The 19,687-nt window shown below is 46.0% G+C and overlaps 1 protein-coding gene across 1 annotated transcript in view; it reads left to right on the top strand.

The window, feature by feature from the left end:
* The window catches only part of KCNH1 (potassium voltage-gated channel subfamily H member 1), a 353,446-nt gene that overhangs the window by 259,438 nt on the left and 74,321 nt on the right, over nt 1-19,687 (top strand). The window contains exon 10 of the mRNA XM_058539782.1: nt 6,268-6,464. Within this exon, the coding sequence (XP_058395765.1) occupies nt 6,268-6,464 (197 nt within the window). The remainder of the gene's footprint in view (nt 1-6,267; nt 6,465-19,687) is intronic.

Here is a 19,687-nt window from a genome sequence, read left to right as displayed (position 1 = left end):
AGTGTGGGGAAAGCCTGTGGGGTCATGGGCCATCGTCTAACCTCTCCAGAGCTCACTTTCTCTCTTTAAAATGGGGCTGATGATCGCTGTTGAATTTGCTTCACCAGGCTGTTAAGAAGATTCTTCTTTTATTCTGGCCACTATTGATTGAGCACCTGCTGTGTTTCCAGCACAGGGCTAAGTGCTTTGTTCACATTATTTCATGTAAACCTTATAAGAGCCCGGTGAGGTGAGTATTGTTATCCACATTTTATAGCTGAGTGAATTGAGACTGGGAGAGGTTTAGTAAGATGCCAGGTGCCGTTGGTTTATTTATGCATTCAACAACCACTGAGTGCCTGCTGTGTGCCTGAGACCGTGCTGGGGATGCAGCAGTTCCAGCTATGAGGAGTGTTTCCAGAGTGCAGAGGGCACACGTCATGGGGAGCTGCTCTGGTCCAGGGGTCAGGGAGGAGGTTTGGGCATATTTTGGAGGATGAGCAGGAGTTATCCAGGCCAAGGAGCAGAGTGGAATCTCTGGGGCAGTGCTGGGAAGGCCCTGAGATGAGAGGGGAGCAGGACTTGGAGGGAATGTAAGAACCCCAGTGTGACTGGAGGGCAGAGAGTGAGGCGGAGAGGTGGGCAGGGGCCAGTTCAAGTCCCCAGCAGCATGGACCTGAGCTTGAAGCCAACGTGTCTGGCCGTGAAGCTCGTGTTGAGAGAGTGGATGATAAAGTAGTTGGAAAATGTGCTGGGGGCAGTACCAAGGAGGAGGAGATTTGGCAAATTCTCTTTGTGTCTTGGACGTATGTCTGAGGACCGAGGCGAGAACTTGGGTTTAACATGCCTGGCATATATGATGAATCCAGAAGGTCTAACTGTCTGTGTCCTTATCATTGTCCTCCTGAACTATTGAGTTCAATGGGTGCGCACACAGTCTGCTCAGGGCTTGCCTGGGAAGATTAATCCAGCCCCTTTTCTGTGTCTCATAAGCAAAATTATTCCTAGGGCCAGGAGAGAGTGTGGCTCTCCCTCAGAGCCTCTCTCAGCTATGCTAGGATCTCTGCAGTCACATTTCACCATCTTGATGAGTAGGTAACAAGGCCCCTCTAGTCCTGAAATGGCTTGAGGGCAAAGGACTTCCTGATGCCGCAGAGAGGAGGAATAAAGGCAGTAGGGTGGGCTGAGGGGCTGGCCCTCACTGCACCCAGTGTACCTGGTACATCTCAGCCCCTAGTGGAGCCCCCAATGGTGTAGTGAATCCAGGTCTTTAAACAGTGACTCAACAAGCTGGCATCGCACGTTCAGTGTACAAGCTATGGAAGGTGCTTCGGTGAGTTTGCAGCTGAATGAGGAGACCGGGCCCTTTCCTCAAAGGATTACAGAACATACTGGCGACACTCATCTCTATAGGTGAGTGAAGGACATGGTGTAATCCAGAGGCTTCTGAATGGCTTTCAGTGCTGCTGAAGAGCCATATCCTGTTCCTCAGGATCTTTGCACATGCTCTTCCCTATCCCTGGAATCATCTCTGTACTATGTCTGTATGATGGTTAACTGGAACTCATCCTCCAGGTCTCAGCTCAGACATCACGTCTTCCTGAAAGCCTTCCCTTACCCCTGGAGCTTGAGCTGGATCCGCTCCTGCACTCTCCCCTATCATAGCCCCTAATAAGTTATAATCACCTGAGTCTCTATCTCACCACATTGTGTCTGTCATTCCACCGCTATACCTCAGCCCGTGGAACAGTGCCTGCCAAAAGTTGTATGAGTGACTGAATGCGTCCTTTCTAATTGGTTTGGGTTAGAAATGGTTGATGATTTTAGCAGCAGACAGTGACTTTAACTGCGGGATTATGTTTTGCTCAGTACAAAATACCACTGTGAGTGGTCCTTATAATAACACAGGATAGAGAATAGTGAAGAGAAGCAGTGGGTAATTTCATTTTTGCTCTGACCCCTCTGGCCTGCCACGCTCGCTCAGAGCCTATGTTTGAATAAATAGGGCCTTTTCTGGAGTGTTCCAAACTCAGTTGTCGCTTTCAGGGCAGAATTGTCTCCCTGCAACTCTTGAACATTTTGGTAGGTTGTTTGATCTTCCCAGGGCCCCAGCTCCAGCACCTCTTGAATTTGCTCTGATCACCCCTCTTAACCCTCCCAACCCCTCACTCCCACCTTCTGCCCCCCTTCAGCCTCCTCAAGTGGCTGTACCATCTGGCCTTCATTAAACCAAATTGTCTACAGCGGCTTCGTTTTCTCCTGCGCTGTGCTCCTTGCAGAGATCTCCCCTCCTCTCCCTGTGCCACCTCCCTTGGCCGCATGTCCTACCTCCCACTTACGTTTTGTGAATGTTCTTCAGTCGTCCCACGTTTGTACCCCATGGTGGTTTATGTCCACTGCGAAAGTGGAGGTGCAGTAAAGACAGCTGCATATAATTGGGGCTGGAAGGGGGAGGAGGATTAATTATTACAGGGATGTTTGCTTGGAGTTTTAATTAGACCGCCTTTCCTTACTTCCCCTTTTTCCTCCCCAGCTCAGAACATCCACTCAGAATGTAGTTTAGAAACTTGGAACATTAGGTTTTAACGTTCTGCACCCAGCGACTCAGTGTAATAAATAAATCAGTAAGCTGATTGCCTCAAGTAGTTTAATTGCCTAGTGCATTGGGGTACCTTTCGTTCTTTAGTGAATGATCGTTTCACACTAGGGAACGAGAGATGAATGTGGGTGTAGGGCTTGTCCTGGCCTCTGACTCGTAACCCTGACCTGGGAAGTCATTATTCCCAGTGATGTGTATAACTTACAAGCAGCCTGCCAGATGCTCTGTATCCTTCCCTTTGACAGTTTTCCCAAGTTATGTATGTCATAAATACATTTCTCATTTGCTGGAATAGTCTTGGATTTGTTTTGAATCTGACAGGTCCTCCGACACAACATTCTTAAATCTCACCAACAGATCATTTATATCAAAAATGCTGCCTTGAGAGGAAGAAAGATTGTATGATTTTCCATTTGGGTTGAAAATCAGATCCAAGTTATGACAACACAGAGACTTCCTAGACCCTACAGATTAATCATGATTATCTTACTGTGAAATACTTTTTGTAGTAGGAACTACTCTTCATTTATTGTTTCTGTCAAAACATTTGATTGGAAAACTTTTTAACGGGAATGTTGTCATTTCTGAAGATACATTTATTTATTTCATGGTGTGTTTCAACCACAGTGTGGTTGCCCTTTGTTTTATGCTCCTGAAGAGTTGTTTATAAACTGAATTTTTACAGATAAATTCATATGTTAAATACACATGAGGAGCTATTATTTTACTTTCTGAGTTCTTTTGTAATTAGAAAAACTATTCCCAAATTTGTTTGAGAGATAGAATGCTCATAGATTGGATTTTGTTTAAATGAAGTAATCTTAGCAAGAATCAGCTAAGATTACCAATGGTCTTATACTCTCAATAGTTCTGGCTTAGTTATACCACATTTCATCCCAATAGGAGACTGCAAAATTTGTCAATTCTCCGTTTTCTCACTTATGTTCAAAACGCTCACTCAGGAAAATCTATCCCTGGTAGAACCACTCCTAGCTGTTTCTTGTCTCATTCCTTCAGGGAAGGAAATGGAATACCAGCTCCGAGCTGGGCTGATGTGTGATGTTCTGCTGGAATATTAGGTAACAATTTCTCATGGGCCTCTCAGCCTAGAGTCACATGATTCTGTGTGTTCTGGTTATCTATTTCTGCCTAACAAACCACTCCTAAATTTAGTGGCTTACAAGGTTTGTTATTGTTTCTCATCATTCCGTGGGTTGTCTGGCTTAGCTGGCTGGTTCTCACTTGGGCTTCCCACATGTGGTTGCAGTTCCAGCGTTGGCTGGGCTGCAGTCATCTGAAGGCTTGATTGGCCTGGATGGCAAAGATGGCTCATTTACATGACTGGTGGTGGCTGGCTGTCAGCTGGGAGCTGGGCTGGGCTGTCCATCAGAGCACTTATTTGTATGTGACCTCTTGTGTGGGGTGGTCCTCTTAATACATGGTGGTTGGATTCCAAGAGGGAGTATCTTAAGAGTAAGTGTTCCAAGAGACCCAGGCAGAAGCTGCAAGGATTCTTATGACCTTGCCTCGAGATCCCAGAACATCACTTCTGCTACATTCTCTTGGTCAAGGCAAGGGACTAAGGTGAGTCCAGATTCAAGGGGAAGGAAATTAGGCTTTGCCTCTTGATGTAAGTTGCAGCATACAGATGGGGTCGATTTTTTTTTTTTTTTGAGTAAGATCAGCCCTGTGCTAACACCTGCCAATCTCCTCTTTTTTTTTTTTTTTTTTGCTGAGGAAGACTGGCCCTGGGCTAACATCCATGCACATCTTCCTCCACTTTATATGGGACGCTGCCACAGCATGGCTTGCCAAGTGGTGTGTCGGTGCGTGCCCGGGATCCGAACCGGCGAACCCCGGGCTGCCGCAACTGATCGTGCGCATTTAACTGCTTGCGCCACTGGGCCGGCCCCAAAGGGATCCATTTTTACCATACTGCATGTCAGGAAAAGAGCATTCTCTAGGAGAATAAGATCACATAATTATGAGAGGCCTGAGAGGCAGTGCAGTGCAGCCTAGGGAGGTTATCAAACACTTAACAGGTGTGAACGAATTGGCCAGCCTTGTTGGTTAGAACTCAGGACTAGGGAGCACACACTGAATGAGCCTATCTCCATGAAAGCCAGGTAGAAACATTCCCATCCACTGCCCCCAGCCCTAAACTAGCCCATTCATATTACAGATGATTGAAAAACACCTGATAAGAGAATTTAAATAGCACGGTTATGAAGACATATTTACCTAAGAGCTACCCCAAGCATGTACCCTACTCATATTGAGTCAGTAAAACCATGTTTATAACTTATTTCACAAAAAAATAGAGAACTGTGAAGTCATGTGTCTGGTACACTTGTTTATCAGCTCACATTGTGGAGGTGCTTAGAGAAGGCTATGCCCATGGGGTACGTTATATACTTATATACTTTTTTGGTGTTTGAGAAAAGGTCAGGTTCTGTCCAGGTGCTTGAAAGTCTAATGGCCTCTTTAGCCTGAATCAGGAAAACAGCTGCCCTGTTAATCCTGCTGAGTCACAGGTACCTGGCTTCCAGCTGTGGAGTGTGGCTGATCTGGATTCATGAGCTGACAACTCTCTTGAGGGTTGTCAGGGTTACTTCTCAACCTTGTAGCATTGTTTCCTTCCCCCTGCATACTCCTCTCTGGCTCCTTGGGGATTCAAATTTGTGTTTATCTGTGCTGAAAATTTAGAGGCAAGATAAACAACATTTCAAGCTATTTATAACCAGAGGCTGTGCCAGGAATGAATTAGGCTCTGCATAGACATATGTTAAAATGTTGGCCTCTGGAAAAGGTAGAAAGCATATCCCTAGGTGTGAAAAGCATATATTTAGAGGAGATTGATAGAAGTTTGATCCAGAATATGGCTATGTAGGCTTATTAAATATACTTTTGTGAAATGCCGGTCATAGAGGATCCTGGAGATGCCATTTATCTAGGGCCCACATTTTTATACTCGCAGGAGGGCATTTGGCAGGGGGTGAGGAACGTGGAAGGAGCTATGGGAGAGAGGGGGAGGAATGAGGTGCCATACAAACGTAAGCCTTAGGGCAGGGGACGAGCATGGGAGAGGATGAACTCACTCTCGCCTGTCTTCTTCCATGTAGATCATCCTAAACAGAGGAGACCTCTCCTGTTCTTCAGCTCCCGATGAAGAGTCACACCCTCCCCATAACAGCCTAATATTCACCTCTCTGTTAGTCACACTAATGGAGAGCCACGGTTCGCCTTCCTTCCTACTTCTCCTTTGCCTGCAAATATTGACATGTGCCAGACACTGTGTTACGTGGAGGGATGAGAGCCATGAACTCTCATGTTGGGAGACAGCAATAAACAAGTAAACAAATAATATAATGACAGATAATGATTTGTGTTTTGGAAAAATGGGAATGTGATAAAGAATAACAAGGGGTTACCATTTTGGATAGGATGTTTAGGAGGCAACATTAATGATCCCAAAGTCATTGGTTAAACTTGGACATGTATTATATGGTATTTTAAAGCTTCTTAAATTGCAGGTTGTTAAGGTTCAAATTAAAATCATTTTTGCCTTTTATGGCCCCAAGCTGCAGAATGCTGAACGGACAGCGATTCTGGGAGACAGAAGGAAGCCAGCCTGGATGGCTGCACCCCTCCTGGCTGACACTTTTCTCATCACTACTTTCTCTCCTTAGGGAAAGGAGACGTGTTTGGAGACGTGTTCTGGAAGGAAGCCACCCTGGCCCAGTCCTGTGCCAACGTTAGAGCCTTGACCTACTGTGACCTGCATGTGATCAAAAGGGATGCCCTGCAGAAAGTGCTAGAATTCTACACGGCCTTCTCCCACTCCTTCTCTCGGAACCTCATTCTCACCTACAACTTGAGGAAGAGGGTGAGCTGGCAGTTTCAGTTTCTTTTCTACCAAGAACAGTCCCTGCACGCTTAGAATAACCACGTGGGCCGGGAAAGTCCTTGCGCTGTATATTTAAGTGGAGCAATTTGTTCTATAGAGGTTCTGTTTATTGCTTGCTCTTCAGAGCTTCTGCTGTAAAATGAGGGAAAGAGGAATGTGCTAGATTAAAAGATGGGTCACTTTTGGTGCAGAAGGGATTCATTCATGAGTGTGTCTGTGGGCTTCTCCCCAGCAATATCTGGACCTTCTAGCATTTTGAAAAGATGAGTAAAAATTGAGGTCGTTAGTCAATAAAATGGCTGAGTGGGGCCACTTAATTAATTTAAACTGAATTCTCCCTGGTGACTGGGACCCACTAAATGGTGTGAGGCCATTAGCCAGCTGGTAATAATGATTTTTTAAAAGATATGAAAATGACTCAGTTGAGTCCAGAAAGTAAGAAAGATGTGGAATCAGATTGCCTAGAGAATATGTTGTATGCAACTGCCAACGTACCTAGTTGAGAAGTGGTTAGTAGTTTTAAGAACCAGAAGATTTCTCGTCTGAAGTTGTTTCTTTTGCCCTCAAATCATCAGAATTGCTCCATCTGTCTCTGTGAGGATTAAAATATTTGTCTTGTACTCTTTAGGTTTTCATGATGGATTTTCTAGCACTTCATCTATCTCTTTAGTTTACAAGGTAGCTCTGGACCTATAGAAATCAACTGGAAAGATTGTCGTAGGAATCTTTCCAAAAATGACCTCAGAATCTTTCCCCCAAACTGTTCCTCTTCACATGGTCCTGCTCTCTATTAACATTGTCTGTATTGCCTGGGGTTCCAAGTTAGAAACCTGGCCTCATTGTTGATGCTTCTTCCCCCTCTCCCACACTTCAGGTTACTCATCAAATCTTGTTGGTTTCACCTAAACTCTTAAACCTGAGTCCACACTTGGCTTCTACCCTCAGAGCTCTCCCTGAGCTCTTGGGACACAACGCCCCTGATACAGACCCTCCCCATGTCCTGGATCATGCAGTAGGTGCCAAACGCACCCTCCTGTCTTGTGTCTGTCCTCAGTGCAGTGCCTCCTCCTGTGGCCACTGGTGTGACCTTAAAAACAAATTGCATCATGTCACTCCCCTCTCTAAAGACGTTTTGCTCCCACCCTAACTACAGGATAATGTCTGTACGCTTTTCCACATCTGGCCCAAACTTGACCCCCAAGCCGCAATCTCGGTCACTCTTCCCACAGCCCCCTCTGCCACCCTGAACACTCCCACCATGAGAACTCGGCACAGCTCTCCAAGCACACCACACCGTTTCAGAGCACTGTGTCTCTACATGCAGCATCCTGGGCCTGGAATTCTTTTCTCTCATTCTGTGTGTGACAAACTCCTGTTAACCCTTAAGACTCTGCTGATGTGTTTACTTGTTCATTCATCAAACTCAGTACATGCCAACTGAACTAGACTAGACACATAAAACTGAGTAATACTCAGTTCCCTAACTCCAGGATCTGAAGTCTAACAGAGAAGATCGACACGGGAAGGATAAGGGCAGTACGTGATGCTAAGTTCAATGAGTGTGATTTGTACAAGGTATTGTGGAGCATGAAGGAGGAGGGCAGCTAAAGGGGGAGTTGGGGAGAAAGTGTCGGGGGGTGATATCTGAGCTGAGTTTTAAAGGATGAGTTTGCCAAACAAAGAGAGGGAGCAGGTGTTCCAGTTGGAGGGGCAATTTGAGCAAAGACACAGAGGAAGGAAATAATCTTTCATCTTCCAAGGCCTTTGTACAAGTTTCCAAATGCCTCTCATTGGGTTACCCCAACAATATGCTCCCACCTATTTTAAATCCCTTAAATTGCATTGCCTTGTGAGCCCCTGCTCAGAGACCTGGGAGAGCAAGGGCTTGGTGCCTTGATAGCCCCAGTTCTTGTGCCTTGGTACCCCAGTGCCTAACTCAGTACAGAAAATTAATAAACATTTTGGGATGGCAAGGAGAAAGAGATGGGATATCTGGGCCTCAGCTTCCACATCATAAAATGTGAGCTTGTGGCTAGATGATTTTTATGGTTCTGTGATTTGAAAGCTGGTCATTTAAATTCCAGTGAGGAATGGGCAGTGGTGGAGAAGTGTACACTCACAGTTCTTCCTTGATTATCTGGGAACATGATGCTTGCTGGTGATACTTTTAGCCCAGTGGATTCTCATAAAGTCTATTTTTTGATTTATTCCTTCTTGTTATGAAAGCAAGTTGATTATAATCAGCGTTCAGTGTTGCTCATAATATAGGTTGGAAAAATGCACACTTTGGGTTATTTGAGGAATAATCATCTTGGAATAATTGTGGATCAAGTAAATCTGTCTTAAAAAAACAAGGACAACAACAAAAACAGCAATGCCTCAGTGGTCATATTGTTTTTATAAGTACAGAATGATTGACACCTGTGCAGAATGGAAGACTCGGGGCCACATTTTTGAAGGGCTGTTGTGAAGGAACATTAAGCATGGTCTGCACGGCCACAAGGTGCAGAGGAGGAACCAAAGCTGTAGGCTGTATAAGAAAGAACTTGGAAAAGATCAGAGCTGCCCAATGAGTGCAATAGGCAGCTTTAAGTGCTCTCAGGCTTCTTATTCTTAAGGCCTCCCCTCGATACCCCTGAGAGACATTGTGGAGGGGACTTTGGCACCCAATGGGAAGTCGAATCAATTGACCTTTAGATTTCCTTCCAATCTCAAATGCCTGTGAGTCTGGTATGCATCCAAGAGAATTTTAGTGAGATCCTTTATATAAAGAGGTAACCATTCTTTTCTTGGAAAAAAGAGGCTTGTCATTTTGGTATTGCCATTGTAGTCTCTCATTGTGTCCTTCTGAGAATTAATTCATAGTTACATAGAGCATAAGAGGAGAACATTACATGCATGAATTATTCTTGTAGCTATTTTTTTTCTGGCAAAGTGAAGTGTATTCTTGTGGCTGTTTCTATCTTGGCAAAATCAAGTGTGTTATTTGCAGAGATTCCTGAGAACACAGTGCCTTTGACATCTGTTTGGGGAGTGGTTTGGTCTTGTAGACTTCCTCTAGTGCACGACAAAAACTCGGATCTGGAAGGTGCCTCAGTGGCCATCCAGTCTCTCCTCCGTTTCCCCACCACCCTTATTTCACAAAAACGACATTTTATAGAAAGGCCACAGAGCTGTATTAGTAGTGAAAGAACTGGGGCCAGAAATAACTCATTGACTAGGCCTCTTCCTGCTTCTCACAGCTTCGTGGCCTACACTGGCCTCTATTCTAAGCCTCATCTCTTTATCTCTAAGCCCATGTGTAATGAGCACCACCCAACTCTCAGCTCTGCTCTTGTGACCCAACTCAGGAAGGGACCCATTCGCCTTCCTCCATTTCCTCCAAAGACACCTAAGGTCATAGGCGAGGATGAAGGAGGCAGAACCTGGAGTCAAATCCAGCATTTTGACCTTTGGTTTTCCTTGCCTGTGGGCTCTGAACCAGATGAGATCTCGGTCTGCGTCCTGCCTTTGCCACTTAGTGCTTCTGCAAGTTATAAATGCTTCCTCATCTGTAAAATGCGGATAATGAAAAGTTCTTCCTTGCAGGATAATTGTGAGGATTACATAAGATAATACTTACAAATCTCTCACACAAGGTCTAGCATGTAGTATGTGCTCAATTAAATTGTGGATTATTATTTTGTTTTGTCTACTTGACATCCTACTCCACTTTATATTATATTGTGCCTTTTGGAAAATAAAAAGAAGGCAGATCCTCTGCCTTTGTTTATACAGGGTACTTGCTCTGCAGAGTGTTCTGTGAGGTGGGTGTTATCCAGGGTTCTCTGCACCTCTTGCAGCAAAGGAGGGGCCATCTTCTCTGGAAAGGGACATAGTGCTACCTCACTGTCCCTTTACCTCCTGCCAGTGGAGAGGTCAGCACTCGCTTCTCTATTTTGGCCAGTTCCATTCATGGCGGGAAAAATTAGGCTGCTCTGACATCTCAGGTCAATCACCAGGGGGTCAGGGTTTTGCCAAGAGGAAAGCACAGCATCATTGTTTCTTCTGAAGGAGGCGGCATGTAGTTGTCCATGAAAAGAAGAGAAGTGGAGCCTTCCTCATCCCAGACTCTTGGCTCTCTAGGGTGCCAGGCTCTCTGGGCATTTTCCTCTGGGCCCTGAGTCGTCTTCTATCTGCAATCAGAGCTTAGCACAATATTAACAGTAACATTATTCCCAACTCCAGACCTTGTGCAAGCTATATCACAGTCAGTATATGTTTTATGTCAGCTTATTAAGTCCTCAGAACAGCCTCATGACATTACAGTATCAACCCCGCTTCTCAAGGGGATACACTAGGACCCTGTGGAGAAGAGAATCACTTTTCCAAGGTCACTCGGCTAATAAGTGGCAGATTCCAAACCCTGCGTGTGCCCCTCCCGCTAAGGAGTGTCGCATACTGTGGTAGGCCTCTGTGAAGTACGGCTCTCAGCCTTTCCCATGCTGGCATTCTTTGGCTTCTGCTTTCTCCCAGTCTGTTGACTTTTCAGGGCTGGCACGGGTTGTCTCCACAGTATCTCCAGTGGCCTTCTCCCCAGCCCCCAGCACACTCAGAAATTTGTATAGTAATCACAGTAATATCCCAGGTTGGGAGACGTGCCCCTCATAGGGACAGCCACGCCATTGCTGGGTGTCCAGGGGAGGCATACACGCTTCACTTCGGTTAGGCAGCAGGCTGACTTGGCCATAATATTAGTAACTTACTAAAAAGAACACCAGCTTTGGGGCTAAGGACCTAGGTTTGAATCCTGGTTTGACTACTGACTAGCTGTGTGCCCTTCGGCAAGTTACTGAACTATTCTAAGCCTCAGTTTTCTCATCTGTAAAAAGAGTCTAATAAAAGTCCCTCCTAGTTAGGTTTATTGAGAAGATCACATACATTAAAACAACAAAAATTAGGGGCTGGCCCAGTGGCGCGTAGTGGTTGAGTTTATGCGCTCCGCTTCGGCAGTTCTGGGTTCGCAGGTTCGGATCCCAGGCACAGACCTATGCACCGCTTATCAAGCCATGCTGTGGCAGGTGTCCTACATATAAAGTAGAGGAAGATGGGCACAGATGTTAGCTCAGGGCTAATCTTCCTCACCACCAACAACAAAAATTAAAAGTGACATAGTACCTGTAGGAACCACTGAATACATATTTGTTCCCTTCTCCTCCCCACTATCCGTCCCCTCCCTTCACCTTCATCCCCCCTCACCCTTGGAGGTTCTGAGTTCATGCTTTGCTCCCCTTTGTTTATAACCAGACCCTTTGTTTAATTAGTGTTTCACCTGGGCTCTACTCTCCTTTCAACTGGGATGAGGGTTCACTTCCCAGGTGATAGCTAGGGGATTGGGTCCTCGTGCTCATTGTTAGGACAGTAGAGGAAATGTACCACAATTAAATGATGTATTGCAGACAAGCAATCGGGTAATTAACAGCAGCCAGCGCATGGGATGATTAGCACGTAGTTAATTGGTAGGGTGGTTCTCATTCTCTGTGTGTGGGGATTTATTTTTAAAGCCAGTGTTGTTGTGTTCTTGTGATGTTTCACATAGTGTTTGCTTATAGTAATTTATTCCAGGATGGATTTTCCTTCGCTTGATAAGGCTCCAACCTAGTGAGTTTGGGAGGGAGCCGGAACTATACTTACCGGTGATTTAAAAGCAGAGCCCTCCTAATGCTGTTTTCTAAAACTGAGGTTGCCATAGTGAACTGTTTTGAATACTCTGTGTACATTTCTAGCCCACTTTAACCAAAGAGCATTTTATTCTGGAGAAGAGAAGATCGAAGCACTGGAGGTTTGGAGAGAGCTCTGCTCATAAGTGGCATTGGAAAGCCTTTCCATTTTCTCCCTGAACAAATTCTTGTGGAAGGCCGGTAAGATTGGAAGAAAGAACACAAAGTTGGATGCTTAGAAATGCATCCCCTTCCCCACTGAATCATCATAGCCTAAGTTTTTTAAATGATCTCTACATAGCCTATATTTACCTTGTCATCCCTCTGTGGTGAGGGCTTCTGTGGAGTTAAAGTCATCTATTAGACTGTCAAGCCATAAAGGTAGTAAAATCAGAGTGCTGGAATTAGGGGTGGGGAAAGGGGACAGATGATGTGAGTGATATGACCATAGTTCTTTCAGGACAACAAAATGTAAATCAAAGCCAAGTCCCTTTTTCCTCAAGGGGATCAGAGAGTGATGTTAGGGACCTGTACAGCCTTCCATGGATCCCCAGGAATCCTCCCTAATACCCCCCAAACCACATAGCAGAACCACATCATGATCTCGGGGGTGGGAGATAATGGAAGTGTTCCATGCTTCATCATGCATAAATCAGCCTAAACTGCAGGTGGTCAGGCTATACCTGGCCATTTCCAAGGAAGCAGTCAAGTTCTGGAATGAGTACGGGCTTTAAAGCTATATTGTCACATCTGGGCTCAGCCACTTGCTAGGTGGGGGTATGGGGGGGTGGGGGGAAGTTTGACCAAGCATTACTATTCCTCTTCTGTGGATTCATACTGCCTACCCCAAAGGCTGGCTGTAGGGAAGGATGATCAAGTGCTGGGCACAGTGCCTTACATGTAGCAGGTGCACAGTCGAGTTGGTTCCCTTCCATTATCTGTAGGAATGAAGGCAGCACAGCGGAGAGGGATGACAGGAGCCATAATAGTTTGGCTCATAGAATAATGGAGGCAGTAGGGAGTGGTGGTTAAAACTGTGGCCTCTAGAGTCAAAGTACTTGGGTGTAAATCTTGGCTCTCCTTAGTGACCTGCGGCTAGTTACCTAAACTCTCTGGTCCAAAATTCATTCATTTATAAAATAGGAGCAGTAACAGTACCTTAGAAGGGTGCTTTGATGTAGCAAGTTCTCAATGTATATGTTGTTATCGTTATTGTTGTTGATGAGCTTAGCTTTTTTGGAAATGCAGAGAACCCACCAGGTGCTAAAAGTTTTAAAAGAGGAGTAGGGGCTGAATTTTAACACCTAGAAGTCTCCCATCCAGATGATTCTGAGATCTGTGCCTGGACCCCTCAAGTAGCACCAGAGAACCAAGTGATTCCTCAGTGAGATTTGGTAAAGAATGGCGCTGTTGGACTCATCATGGATCTGATTTCCCCCTACAACAGAATGGATGGAGGAAATGGTAGAGTCCAACATGGGGGAGGTGCTGGGGGAGGGAAGTTGTAATTTATCTTAACACTTATCAACCTTGATGGACTGTTACATCGTGTGTTTGCTGCAAGTGAGAAAAGATCTGGCCTACTTTAGAGGACCGTGAGGCCAGTGCAGTCCTTTGGAGAGTAATGTACCTTCCTAATACTTTCTTAAAAGTGTGTGGTTGACTCACAATAAATAGAGGGGTGCTAATGAGTCCCAGATCATGGGTTCAATCCCCAGATGAGTAAGTTGGCTTCTTGATGTATCAATGTTTAGCCTAAGATTTCTCACGTTTATTTAGCCCCTGAACACTTTTTTGAATTATACTAAGTATTTATTATCTATTATAATATAACTATTAATATTTGTCACAGTTAGTATTTTGCAGAACATCTTTAGAAAACAGGGACTAGATCCTCTTTAATGTCTCTTCTGGTTCAAATGGTCAGTGACCTGTAGAATGGACAGGTCTTGTCTGTGAAACATCAAGAAGCCAAAGATACTCTAGCAGTGGCCGTCTTGCTCACTCGGTCCTTGGTAAAATCCCAAACAGAGATTACTGGCAGAGTCTCCCTGCTTTCTGAACATCCTCCTGAACTCAGCTTTCCCCCACCTTCCCCTGCCTCCCCCAGTAGCCCGTTCCTTTTCTAGTGAGCAGCCAGCCTTATGTTATCAAGAGCATTTTGTCCTCATTTTGGCAGCACATGTGCTAAAAGAAGGCTGCTGAAGGATGTTTGCTCCTTGGCTTCAAAGTCCCTCTTTGCAGGTTACTTTCTCATTCTTTTATTGGCTCAGTCAAATTTCGTGTTCCTACCTCACCTGCCATGTTTCTGTGCTTCCTTGTTTCCATTCAAGTGCTCCTTCCACTCCTAAAAATTTACTCTTTGGTTTGAGCATGTCCTTATAAATTTTGCCAGTGAGTCCTGGAGGTTTTAATTCTAGCCCCTGCTTGTAGTAAGTGGAGAGTCAGGATTTGAACCCAAGCTGCCTGTCATAATAATACCTACCTCCTAAGATGTTAGATTAATGGAAGCAAATGGTAGTTCAACCCCTCCAAGGGGGCTTTGAACACCTGGATCAGGAGCTCACATACTGGGCTGAAATCTATTTCAGTCCAGATGTCCCTGCAGATGGTTTCTGGTATAATGTGTGTCACGGTCCCACACAATTTTGGTGCTTCTCACTGCAAACTTTGTTGGTTGCAGTTTACTTGTGAAATTCTGAATCCACAGTGGGGCCCTGACTCCGTATAGCTTCTCTTAAATCTCTCTAGTGTAGGTGAGGCCCCCTCTCTTTTGATCCAATAAGCACTGGTCACCTTCTTTTTGTAGCTCACATTATACTTCCAATGAACTGTTCACTGTGTCTTTCTTGCTATCTAGAAGCTCCATAAGGGCTGGGCCTTGTCTGCCTGATTCACCTCTCTGTCCTGATCAGCTCTCTTAGAGCTTGTTACAAAGTAAGCCTTTAGTAATTGAATGAATGAATGAATGAATGAATGAACAAATGAACAGACCAGCTGATCAACCAACCAACCAACCAACCAACCAACCAACAAATGTACCTGCAAGTCTACCAACGGATACAGGGCATGTGCCTCCCTCTAGTTATAAATTTTTCAAGCCTTGACTATAATATGGATCTGTAGAGACACTTCTCCTTCTTTCTCCCTCTGAAGCTTTGCCCACATATCCCATATCATCCCTTTCCCCTTTTCTCTTCCCCAGGCCCTGGGTGTAGAGGTCTCTCAGCCTCTGTAGGTACCACTGATGCCAACATAAAGTAATAGTAATTACCCCCATTTATCAAGTGTTTCCCAGGCTAAGTATGTGCTTAAGACTTTATATGCATTATTATCTCATTTAGGTGCTGAGGAAACTGAGGCCCAGTTAAGTGAAATAGTTTGCCCCAGATCCAATGAGCTAATTGGAGCTAGAATTTGAGCCCAAGTCTGGCAATTGCCAAGACCATATTCTTGCTTTGTGCCACTTCTCTGAATGGGGGCCCCACTTGACTGATCTGGGGATAGCAGCCCTGGCTCAGGCGCCCTCGGTTCCCTGGAGGAGGCTGTCAACCAAACAGTGGCTTTGGAGGCTGCGGCATGCCTTGCCTGTTTCCTGTGTAATTCCATTAGAGAGCAGGCCCTCGGCCACTAGGGCGTCTGAGCTTCATGGAGGCACCAGGGCTAGAAGGCTGATGACATTTGAATGTTTGGTTTGTGGCAGGAATATTCAGAGCTGCGGTTTGTTTCAGTCCATCATGAGAGGCCAGAGGAATGACCCCCAGCTGTCACTTGGATGGCCAGCTTGACTGGAGATTTGCAGCTAGGCAGGCCCCTGAAGGGTCAGACCGTGGCCCAGAATAAGGGCTGGAGAGAGGCCTTAATGTCAGAATGGGAATTTGATAGCCGTAAGTCTAAGGCCTTTTCTAGCCAGGGCGAGATTAGCAAAGGATTTGAGGAGGTAACTTTTGAGCTGGATCTTGATGGAGAGGTGGGAATTTACCTGACTGAGAGAGAAATCCAGTTCTCTGTGGGTACCCCTATGCCTCATGGAAGGCACCTCTATGCCCCATGGAGAGTACCCCTGTGCCTCATCATGGACAGGGCACAGAGATGGTTGGTTAAATGACTGATACTTAATCAGGAAGGTGTCTGCCTGGATGATGGGAGAACAGTGGATCTGAATCACCATTCAGTAAGAATCTGAGAAGAGAGGGCCTGCTGATGGAAACCACTAGCCAATTTCCCCATCCCCCAGTTTTTTTCTTGCTCCTTCCCCACCTGATTTTACCTAAGAGGAGGTTGCCTGAAGACTCCAGATGGGAATTTGTCTCAGACTGACATGGTAGGGCAGCTTCAGGATTCGCCTTTTCTGGAGGTATCTAGAGACTCAAGGAGAAGTGGATCAACGTGGACTAGGACATGATGCTTTCATGGGGCCAGAGTGGGCTTGATGTCTCTTCTACTCTCATTTGCACGATGTTATAGGAACCCAGCAGCTCCTCAAACCTTTCACTTGCCAGGCTTTTACATCTACCTGACTGTCCCCGGGCTGCTCCTTGACTGCCCCTTGCTATAGCAAGAACCGGCATATTTTCCATGACAGATTTAACTTTTAAAAAGCCCCTTGCTACAGGCAGCCTGCTAATATGGTGCCTTACCCTTTGGAGATCTATCTGCAGACAGCTCCTGAGTTCTGCTGCATTTCCCAGCACACTTCTTGCAAATGCTTAAACCAGACACGAAAATAGCTTGTGGTTCACAGAGTATGAATTTTTAAGAGGGCTACTTGTTCGTATCATAGCACCTAAACTCCTTCGCTCCCCAGGCTGGAGCATGCATACATTTGGCACTTCCTGTTGCTGAGGTGCGATCAGCATCTAGGGTCAGCATCCTAACCCTGTGGGACCTCTCTAACCATTGGGATGAATAGAGAAGTGAAGCTGGGCCCGGTGACTGTAAGCAGGGAGAGGGCTTCCCCTGGCATGGGACAAATCCTTTGGCAGATGGCAGGGGGCGGAAGAATAACATGGAAAAAGAAGAGAACACTGGCAGAGTTAGGAAATGGCATAGAATACGAAAAATCCTTGCTGATGGATGTTAACTGGACTTACTGCAGTGATCATTTCACAATATGTACAAATATTGAATCATTATGTTGTACACCTGAAACTAATAGAATGTTATATGTCAATTATATCTCAATTTAAAACAATACTGAAAATCCTGGCAAAGAAAAGTGCTCTACTGAGGGCTCTGTAGCTGACAGCATGCCAGCATATAAGCTGGCAACCTTTCCTTCCCAAAAGTTCCTCACTGAAGCAAGTGGAGGAATTTTGCCATAGGAATTTGATTTCATAAAAGAGATGATGGAATGATTATATAAGACTCAGGAGGTGTGAAGGGCACTGCTTTTCTCTGACATCTCTATTTGGTTTGCGCTTGGCTCTGGGGAGGACTCAGAACATTGGTCCGGAGTGGGAGCCACTGTCTTTTGCCCTGGGACAGTGAGGATCTGGGGAAAGAATTGGGCTAAGGGAAAGAAAGGGGCCTGAGAAATAAAGGCAAAGGATACCCGAGACTGGAGAGCTTCAGGAGGTTGAGTGGATTTTGCAGACGTTATTTATTGAAGACAGAAACCTGGTGCCCGCTCTGCACAGCTAAATGTCTTGCCCAGAGAGGTAGAGGCCTTTGCTAACCCCAAACTGTGAGCTGGTCTGGGAGAAAAACCCAGGGAAGGGCCTGCATGCCAAACCCAATTTTCCCGTCCTTGTCCTTCTGCCTCCAGGCCAGAGGGGCGGAGCAGCGGCGTGGCTTTGGTTTGCTATTAGGCTGCGTGTTGAGGCAGCTGGGAAGCTGCCAGGATTTTCATCCTGGTCTTTGTGTTTAAGCTCCTCCTAATTCCATTCTGACATTCTCTCAGGTTAGAACCTGAACTGGGATGCTGTCAGCTTGAGGCGTGTTGACTCGTGCTGAAGGCAGCTCCTAATTATCTGTGGTCATGAGCGACAAAACTCCTTGGAATCTATAACAAGTCATTTCAAGCAGCGCTTCCATTTCCACCAGCCCCAACCACCTCGTAGTAGAGCTGCATCCCACGCCCCACACAGGGGCGGCACCCCCTGTGCTCTCTGCTTCTTCCTTCCCTCTCTCCCACTGCTGCTGACTGCTCTGTGTGCTCTGGGGTGATGGGCGGGCCAGAGCATAAGCAGCTGCCCCTTTGTCACTGCATGGGTTTTGGCTACTACCATCCCCTCCTGCAGAGCCAGGCAGTGTTTGCACGTGTACATGCACGCCCCTCTCACACTTGTGGCTGGAAGTTTGCAGGCTTCCCAATGGACTGGTCTCTCTGCCAGCAGTGTTCAGTGTTGCTGCTGTCGTGTGTGTGTGTGTGTGTGTGTGTGTGTGTGTGTGTGTGTGTGAGAGAGAGAGAGAGAGAGAGAGAGAGAGAGCAGCATGCAGCATTTCCTTCTGTTAGTGATTAGTTCTAAAGGAGGCAGCCAGGGAGAAGAGGGCTGGATAATCCACCAATCATCCCCTGGATCCAGGCACCCCAAGCATCCTGTTCCTTTACCAGTTGGTGTTGTGGGTCGGCTTTGCTTGGCTAGGGAAGTATTTTTTTCTCCCTCTGTGTTAGAGGTAAAGATTAGCTTGACATCTGTAAGCTAGAAAACCGTGGAATGTGCCATGTGGTGGTCAGTTGTTATTTGCCTACATGTGTACTTTATGGAGGGTCAGTGCCCCCATTTGGGGCCACTTGCTTGAACCTCAAATCCTTAATAATTACAATGGGCTGAGAATAGGGGTGGGAAAGGGCCTGGGGAGAACAGAAACTGTACGTGTAAAGCACTCTGGGTGCAGGGTCTTTTAGGCCAGGGACCTTTCATGGCGTTTGCAAATAATTCATTCCTGCAACCCCCCAGTGAGTGTACTCTGGGTTATTTGTGATCCTGAGGCTTTGGTTCAGGAGACAAAAGACACTCCTCCATTGAAACAGTGGGAAGCGGTACATCCAAGGCCCCGGCCCTGAGCTTGGAACAGGGCAGGTCCTGCTTCCTCCCCTCACCGAGGCCAAGGACAGCCCCATGGAGGAGCCTGGCCTCTGGCTTTCTTAGGCTCTCCAAGGCATCCAGACTCTAACTTTCAATTGTTGTTGACTTAGTTTCCACTTTATTTGCATGTCTTTTCTATTATTTGCATATGTCTTGTATGGTCTAGCAATCTTAAATTTCCCTTAGCAGTCTGGAGCTTCCCAAGGAAAAGAAAACCATCAGATTGGAGCTTCTTGAGAGTGGTGCTGCGGCATCTCCCCACCACCTCCCAGCATATACTCAGACGGCAGATCCCCAAGTGTGTTAGTTTCCTGTGGCTGCTGTAACAGATTACCACACACTAGGTGGCTTAAAACAGAAATTTATTCTCTCACACTTTTGGAGGCCAGAGGTACGAAATCAAGGTGTTGGAGGGCCACGTTCCCTCCAAAGGTTCTAGAGAAGAACACTTCCTTGCTTCTTCCAGCTTCTG

This window comes from Diceros bicornis, chromosome 4, assembly GCF_020826845.1.
Source record: "Diceros bicornis minor isolate mBicDic1 chromosome 4, mDicBic1.mat.cur, whole genome shotgun sequence".
NCBI classification, from domain to species: Eukaryota; Metazoa; Chordata; class Mammalia; order Perissodactyla; family Rhinocerotidae; genus Diceros; species Diceros bicornis.
Note: the sequence above shows the minus strand (reverse complement) of the source record. Positions and strands in the feature narration are given on the sequence as shown.